This window comes from Xyrauchen texanus, chromosome 35 (assembly GCF_025860055.1).
Source record: "Xyrauchen texanus isolate HMW12.3.18 chromosome 35, RBS_HiC_50CHRs, whole genome shotgun sequence".
Lineage (NCBI taxonomy): Eukaryota > Metazoa > Chordata > Actinopteri > Cypriniformes > Catostomidae > Xyrauchen > Xyrauchen texanus.
Window position 1 is genome coordinate 18,819,701 of NC_068310.1, and position 8,786 is coordinate 18,828,486.

An 8,786-nucleotide genomic window follows, 5' to 3' on the forward strand; every position below is an offset into this window, starting at 1 on the left:
ATGATTTTTCAGGATTTGATTACAGTACATTTGAATGATCTTCTCTCCTTCATTGGCATTTATTACTAATCTATGTGTTGTATTTTATTTTATTATTCTCTTCATTCTATTATTTGATTTATGCTATTTATTTTATTCAGCTTATGTGACATTTATACAGTATGCTCTGTTTTAAAAGGTGCCATAACAAATAAAGCTTTACCTTCTTTTCAACAATGAGTTACTGAAAACGTTTTGCTTAACTTTAAGGATCACCAATCAGTGGCAATAGTGGATGAAATAAAACTAGACAAGCTCTTTAATTATTATTCACTTTATTGAATATAAAATGACAATTACATTTCGGAGGAAGCAGTGTATTCGGTTATCCTCTTAATCCTCATTCTGTAATTCCTAAAAAAATAAGGCATGTTGATTGATCCATGCTTGAAGTGTACCACAAATGTATTTGTTTCCATTAGCAGCTTAAAGGGATAATCCACAAAAACATTTTTTATCTCATCATTTAAACTATATCTTCAGAAGTGATATGATAGGTGTGGGTGAGAAACAGAACAACATTTTAGTCATTTTTTACTACAAATCGCCACATTCACTTTCTTCTTCTTTTTTTTATTTGGGGCGATTCGCATTCTTCGTGCATATTGCCACGTACTGGTCAGGGAGGACAATTTATAGGAAACAAGGACTTAAATATTGGTCTGAACTATCCCTTCAACAGGCTCACTCACTCTGTGACTTTAAAAAATGATCAAACGGACATTGTAGACATCATCTAAGACAATGTATTTAATGAAGTCCATCTCCGCATTTGAGTTTCTCCAGAGCCTCAGATTTCTCTCCTCAAGTGATGGGATCCTTGTCCAAACGCTCCAGCTGGGGAAGATGCGAGATCACATACAATCTGTAATCCTCATTCTTTACTAATGTGTTGTCTAAGAGCACAAGGGTCCTCGGTGTTTGACCCAAACTCACAAGAATTAGCAAAGCCCTCTTAGAAGATATAAAGTTACCTCTTAAACTGTGAGAATGAGGAAGTGTGGTTTATCAGATAGTGGGGTAAATTAACATGACTTACAATTTAAGCGAATAACAGTTTTCTTTCTCTATTACAGAGAAAATCATTCGAAAATCTTCATTTCCTCAATTTAAGCCAGACTGAAAATAAACTTATTTTTAACATGACAAACTTTGTTTTCTCTATCACACAACTGAATTGATTTTGAATTTCTTGTCTGGCAATAGGTACAAATTTCTGTTACATTACATTAAGATATTGGAGACATTTCATGCTGGGACTGATTCCATCCAGTGTTTCTAGTTATCTCTGAGGTAAAGTGTGTTTAGATGCTCAAGCATCTCCAGACACTCCAATCACTGTATGTTGTTCTGAGCCTAAACAGTTAGTTGAAAAATGGTAGATCTTGGAAAATATTCACCAACTTATAGTGTATATGTTAAAATTATCATTACTAACAGCCATCATACCATGTACAAGTGGTGCAAGTTGGGGAGGTAGCTCCCCAACTATGCAGTTTCCAATAAATGTCCTCTAAGCTCAAGTGTCACCAGATTGGTCAGCTTGTGACATTCCAAACCCTGCATTGTCTGAATACCATTACCTAAAACTGAACATATGCCATTTTTTACAGAAATTGTCTTCTGGTTATAGCGTGGTTGGTTCTTGAGAATGAAAAGAGCTCATTAAACTAAGCTGTAAAGCCTACAAAGTGGCCCTAAGGTGTCACTAACCAATGAGATTGAGACTGTCCAGTGCTGGACCTCCAAGGCCCTTCACATCACATCTATGGTTCCTTGACAAACAGCTGGCTGTCATTTATTTCAAGCAGGTTATAATTATAGGAGAAAGTAGCACAGATTGATGGAGCTGACCAAGGTCAAGCCCGTCAGACCCCTGGTTGAGACGGAGATCATGGATACAGATGTGATGGGTTATAGCATGCTCAACTCTGACCTAAGTTACAAATATGAAGAAAGACTCTGGCCTGATTTTACTCCCATGTCATTCATAAGACATTTTTCAGGAAGCTTAATTGTTTTTAAGGTCAAGTCTGACATAGGCATGGGCCAGGCCATTTCCTGTGTGACACAATAAGGATAAGCCTTTGGCTTTTGTGTCCTGGGTTTGTGGACATGGCTCAATCTGATAATATGGTGAGAAACTATTAACAAATGATGGTGTTATCTGTTATTAATTTAGTCTATTTCAGAAAAAGTCATTATTAGCTTTTAACTAGATAGGTAAAGTTTGTTAAGACAATGATGTTGGCTGGACAAAGCCTCATCTTAAAAGATATACATGATAGACATATAGAGACAGGGATGAATGGTTGGTTGGTAGTTCTTCAAATTAAATCTTCAGAAAGATATAGATTCACTATAGGAACATTCTGTCAATGTAAGTCTATGGAAATTGTAGGATTTTGGATCATCTGGTCTGTAAAACCTGTAATTCCAATCAGTTAGAAAGATATAGCATTAGCAACACGAGTCAGAACAGTCTGATTTTGTCTGTGCCAAGAATGGTGGATGTAGCTTGAAAGCTGTATGAGTTACAATTAATAATTTTGGTCTTGGTTTAAGGAAGTTTGGAAAAACTTTACAGAAATCTGTAGAATAACAGTATGTTGGAAAAAAAAAACATAATAATAAAAACAAATCATAGCATTATTGCAACGACTGAGTAGTTCTTTAAAATGTCTGAAATAAATCTTGTTCTGCTCACTCATTCTTTCCATGATCATCCTCCTTTTCTCTCTCCTCTTCCTCAGACTCAGTCTCCACATTCAATACTTCATCTTCATCAAAGTCTGAAATTCTTCATCTGGCTTGACTAATGACTTGTTTCGTCAATTACAAAAAAACTTGTAAGCACACTTGGCATGCTAGCCAATTTGCTAGCTACAAATAAAATAACTGACTTCTATATCTGAATTAAGCCTGCTCAACACTATGTGTAAAGATGCAATAGCCAGATGATAAGCCTGATCTGCACCTAAACCCCTAATATCAAATGCAGCTCTGATGCTGCTTTGGTTTTGTGTAAATAACATGCAGCATCAGAGCAGCCTTAAACTTTTTGTTAAACACATTTTTCTTAATTTAGTTTCATATTTAAAAGTGTAACTTCATATTTTCATTCATTTATTATTTCTATTTTCCTCATTTTATTTTTTAAATATTCATCTCATAACATGATTTATGCATTTATGCCTGCTCTGAACAGCATTAAACAGTCTGTGAAAATACAACTAAATGCCACTTCAGAAAGCTTCTAACAATAATGTATTTCAATTCTATTATTTTCCACAATCTAAAAGCAAAAATTGTTGTTGGAATAAATTAACATCATTAGAGGTTGCTGTTGAGTCTCTTAGGCTACCATAACCTCAGAGAGACACATGCTGACACTTCATCGTAAAACCACAACATGTGATGTTAATCATGGCAATGGCTGAATTCACCATTATCATTGTCCTGCAATTCCTATTTGATTTAATGATAATGAACAATTGCAAAAGGGCAGTGCATTTTATCAGCAAAAAAGAGAATGTAACATGTAAAAGTGCTTGAGCAACTCAAACCACCAATTGAAAATGTTAAAAACATTTGTTAGTTGAAGCTACACATCTTCAAACTGGATGTTGGAATGGATCAAAATATATATATTTATTTTTTTTAAATACAATGGAAGCACAACAACGATTAACTCTCCTTCACAAATAAAAATGTAAGTTTCTCAATATTCAATATTCTTAACATTCAACTCATTTTGTTGAATATATTTGGATAAAATGCATCAAAATAAAAATTACCCTAAAAAAATACCCCTGATGTTCACAAAGCTGAATGTCATAAACCCTGAGAATACTGGTGATGGTAGGACATCTCCACATGAACAACCTTCCTGCATTTGGTCATGTTCCCAAATGGAGCACTGTTAATGCTTAATATAAATCATTGAAATAAACTATGGAATATGCTTTTTTATGATCTCAGGATACACCACATTACAAAAAGGGTCAGAGAAGCCTCCATCTATTTCCATTTAACATTCAATCTGTATTTTCACACACCCGTAGAACTGAAACGCTATGGTCCAGGTGATCTACTTCACTTCAGGGATAACCCAAAACTATGAATGCAATTAATTAAAGTAAAAAAAATAAAAATAATATATATATATATATATATAGAGAGAGAGAGAGATTTTAACATCCTTCATTAGCTAAAAGTGATCACGATCTCAGCATGATATTGTTTGCTACATAGATTACAACCAAATCCTGTCAGATTGCATTTATGAATGATAAAGAAATCAGTCTTTCTCTACTCTCATGTACATGTGCTTCCCTGTTTCAGCATAAATTAATCTAGCTATCCCTGTTGGATGTTCCCCTCATAGTTCTCCTTGCACATCAGTATGCGTTGGGTGAAATAGCCTGGGTCAGAAATGGCTTTCAGCAGGTCATTCTGTATCAGACACAGATCATACAGCTCTGATGTGGAGGCTGTTCGGGTCTGTAAGCCCTCGGGGTCCAAAAACACCTGCATAAACATTGAGAGATTACAAAGGAACATGTATGACACATGGGATGGTCATACAGGAGAAGACACATTGAGCATTACATACCATAGGATGGACGATAGTGTCCTCATCGTTTTGCCGGATGTTGTCGTCAATAAAGATATGTTGAACATTGGAATCAAAAGGGTCAATCCAGAGTGGTTTACCTCCCAATATTGAGTAATTGTTCCTTGCCCACCTATTGGAAAAAAAACAAAGGCTTGACACTGATAAACAATAAAAATGTATTTATATAATAAATCTGGCAGATCATGAGATCATATTTATTTATATATATATATATAAATAATTATGATGGTTTGATGAAGCCAACATACTGTTATTCTACATACTTTGTTTAGGTTTTGTTTTTATAAATCAGAAAAATCCTACAGATTTAAATGAATGGCATGTACAAACAGGCCTTTGAAATGTTTGTTAATTCAAATATAAACAAACCCAAAAAAGGGCTTTAATCTACTGTCTGTCTGTCTGTCTGTCTGTCTCACTCACTCACTCACTCTCTCTCTCTCACACACTCTCTCTCTCACACACTCTCTCTCTCTCTCACACACACACACTCTCTCTCTCTCTCACACACACTCTCTCTCTCTCTCACACACTTTATCTCTCTCACACACACTCTCTCTCTCACACACACTCTCTCTCTCTCACACACACACTCTCTCTCTCACACACACACTCTCTCTCTCACACACACACTCTCTCTCTCTCTCACACACTCTCTCTCTCACACACACTCTCTCTCTCTCTCTCTCACACACTCTCTCTCTCTCTCTCACACACTCTCTCTCACACACTCTCTCTCTCTCTCACACACACTCTCTCTCTCTCACACACACTCTCTCTCTCTCTCACACACTCTCTCTCTCTCTCACACACACTCTCTCTCTCTCACTCACACACTCTCTCACACACTCTCTCTCTCTCACACACACTCTCTCTCTCTCACACACACTCTCTCTCTCACTCTCTCTCTCTCTCTCACACTCTCCCTCTCACACACACTCTCTCTCTCTCACACACACTCTCTCTCTCACACACACTCTCTCTCTCACACACACACTCTCTCTCTCACACACACACTCTCTCTCTCACACACACTCTCTCTCACACACACTCTCTCTCTCTCTCACACACACTCTCTCACTATGTGACTGTCTGTCTGACTCTTGCTTGCTGACTGTTTGTCTAACTGTAATGTCTGTATATCCAACAAACTTTCAAACTGGTTTAAACTTTCAGTCAGCTCTTTGTCAGGCCAACATCAAAGTTTATCAAATGTATACCTTGAATGCACTGGCAAATGTAAAGAAATGTAGATCCAAAACTGGTTACTCACCAGTCAAAGTGGTCTTGGAAGCCACCCAGACCCTCAGCAGAGCTCACGTACTGATAAAGACACCGTACTCCATCCCGTGCGGATATGCGCTCCTCACCACAAGTCAGAACTGCGCCTTTTCTGCTGCACCTGATCCGTCCGGCAGTTAGATTCACCTTCAACTGTGAAAGGAGACATTCCTAATAAGATTCAGTTTATCTAACATAATAATAATAATAAAAAAAAAAACAGCAAATACCTTCAGAGATGGGAGGTCGGGAAAGAGTGGATGTGACCCATGCTGAACAGCATGTTGGACAGCAGTCAGAACACGGGGCAGATCTGTGCCAAAGGTACGGAAGATGATGGAGAACTCCACACCCTGTGAGCTCAAGTCTTGCAGCATCTGGAAGAAGGACGGTAAAATCCAATGGTACAGCTTCCCATCTTCTCCTTTAACAGATAGCTCCTTATCTTCAGGCAAGTCAGACGGCCATTGGAGCAGCTCCAGGTGTTCCTTCAGGAGGTTCCGGAACCGTTGACCAGGACCTACGGTGGTGAAGTTTGCCACTCTGCCAAACTGAGTGTAGTATGTTACAGCGCCCTCACAAGGCTGGAGTAGAGATGGTGAATCAAAGAGCCATTCCCATTTACCTGTAATGAGTAAAAGGTCATAGGTTTCAACTAGTAACTACTGTACTACTCAATGTACATATAAAACAAAAGGATTTTCTAAGTTTTTTGTGTATGCTGCACTGACACAATTCAGCTGATCATATGAGCTCAATATGAAGGTGCACACAGCACCATGTAAAATAAAGCAGATTTTTCTCCAAGACTGATATGACTAGTGTTCATTTCACTTTATAATACATCAATTAAACATATTTAAAAAAATACCTATGGGGAATGAAAACAAGGCTGTAAGATAATAGACTTAACATCTCTTCAATGGGTGGTACTGTTGTTTACATTTGCGTTGAACATTCAGCTGACAAAATATTGAAAAGACATATTTTCAAAAATATTTAGCAGACAGAAATCTCCAGAAAACACATGCTATAAAAATTAGATGTGATCTCAGACATTTACAACACAGCCTTGTTTTCATTCATGTCAAAACTTTAATATGGCGCTACTCTGAATATGGTACACTGGCCAAAGAAATCACTGAGTGCACTTTAAAAAAAAAAAAACAAATCCTACTTGTGGTACATCAACCTATGTTCAGCAGTTACCAACAAAACCTAGCTTTTTAAAATTGGGGGTCCCTTGGTTCAATTATCCTAATTAATAAAAAAAGTTGTACTCCTTAAGAAATTAATAGTAATTTGAAACATATGTAAAAACCATAAACACTCACATGAGATGAAGACTCCATTAATATCAGTAACCTTATTAAGTCATTTTCTACGTGGATAGGGTACCCTCAGGGGGCTGCCATGTTACGATCACATGACCAGCTGACTAGTATTCGCTTATCTCATTAACTGCCCTGTTATGGGACACTTTCACTCATGGATTAAATTATTTACTGACTGTGAATAGTGAATTTCTACATTGGCATTGGTAACTGAAAACGTTTGCGTTTGAATGATGCTGAATCCATGATACACGTCATTGTAAATCCAAGACGACATGCATTAAAATTAATTAATGCAACTTTAAATGATTAAATATTTTAATATTTAATGCAACTTTAAGTTAAAGTTGCATTAAATATTGTTTAATGTATGTCTTGGATTTACAAATCTTCAAGGTAGATATCTTTCTTACCTTTTGTCATGCGTCCCCAAGTGACAGTGGAGAGGAAGTATTCAAGAGCAGCAACTGTTCCTTGTCTTGTGACTGCATCAGATACAAGGATTGTGTTGTTGAGATCAAAGTGAAGGATTATTTTTTTGGCAGTTCTTCTCGGGATCGATTCAGTCGGGTCTTTATCTTGAATTGTCCTATCAGAGTTTACATTAAAGCATCCATTGATTTGGTGTTCATCAATACTTACTTCTGATGTCCTGCTAGAGTTAGACATAGCGCAAAAAAATATCTGACTGGTATTAAAATAAAGCCTAAGTAAAGACACGCCTAATTCGACAAAAGAGATCTTTGGAGATGAATGACCGATAAAGACTCCATCGGAGTTATGCGGATGACTTGCATCTCAATCAATGGGACAGCAGCTCATAAATTGGTGACACATGAGTCACTCTCTCTATTTGAAGGCCTTTAAAAACACTTAAGCATCAGTTTGTTGGCTTAGTCATTCATCGAGTAATTCGGTGCGCAAGGAAGTTTGACTCTTGTCAAGAGTGTTTAAAAATCGCTGAGTTCTCAAAACCGGCTTTTTAGAATGACAGCATCGCGACTTCCTTGTCAGTGTAAAAATACCGCGAGAAAGAGCGGTACACTGTAGCGATTCGTGCAAGTATGTTGAGATATCGCCCTCTACCGGCACTTCCCTTTCCTCCCGCTGTCTAAAGCAGTGGCTCTCAACGTTTTTGACGCCAAGCCAAATATTCGAAGTGGAAGTGTGCTGAGGCCCCCTAGTGGGTCCAGACCCCCTGGTTGAGAACCAGTATGTCTTTTAAAGATGGAAAGTTTACCCCAAGAGACTATTTAACAGAGACGGACCACTTCTGTTAAAATGAATGGGATAAATTGGAAACACCCAACCAAGAAGTTCTAACAGTCAATGGTTGTATAAAGGAAGTCCCGCCTTACAGCAGTGGCATAGCCAAGTGTACCCCCACCCAAATTAGACCTATGCCCACCCAGAATGTTAGGGATTATTCTTTAACTTCAAATATATATTTATGAAACAGTTTTTGAGAAATGCATACATTCTGATTTCTTTAA

The 8,786-nt window shown here is 37.4% G+C and overlaps 1 protein-coding gene and 1 pseudogene across 1 annotated transcript; both read right to left on the reverse strand.

The window, feature by feature from the left end:
* Positions 1 to 843: 843 nt before the first annotated feature.
* Positions 844 to 1,837, reverse strand: LOC127628555 (leucine-rich repeat-containing protein 23-like; annotated as a pseudogene).
* Positions 1,838 to 3,210: 1,373 nt separating this feature from the next.
* si:dkey-32e6.3 (uncharacterized) lies at positions 3,211 to 8,296 on the reverse strand. Its single transcript, XM_052106336.1, has 5 exons — positions 7,707 to 8,296; positions 6,190 to 6,584; positions 5,952 to 6,112; positions 4,655 to 4,787; positions 3,211 to 4,569 (listed from the first exon to the last, which is right to left on the reverse strand). Exons 1-5 carry the CDS (start codon positions 7,960 to 7,962, stop codon positions 4,399 to 4,401), a joined length of 1,116 nt encoding a protein of 371 aa, XP_051962296.1. The 5' UTR covers positions 7,963 to 8,296; the 3' UTR covers positions 3,211 to 4,398.
* Positions 8,297 to 8,786: the final 490 nt, after the last annotated feature.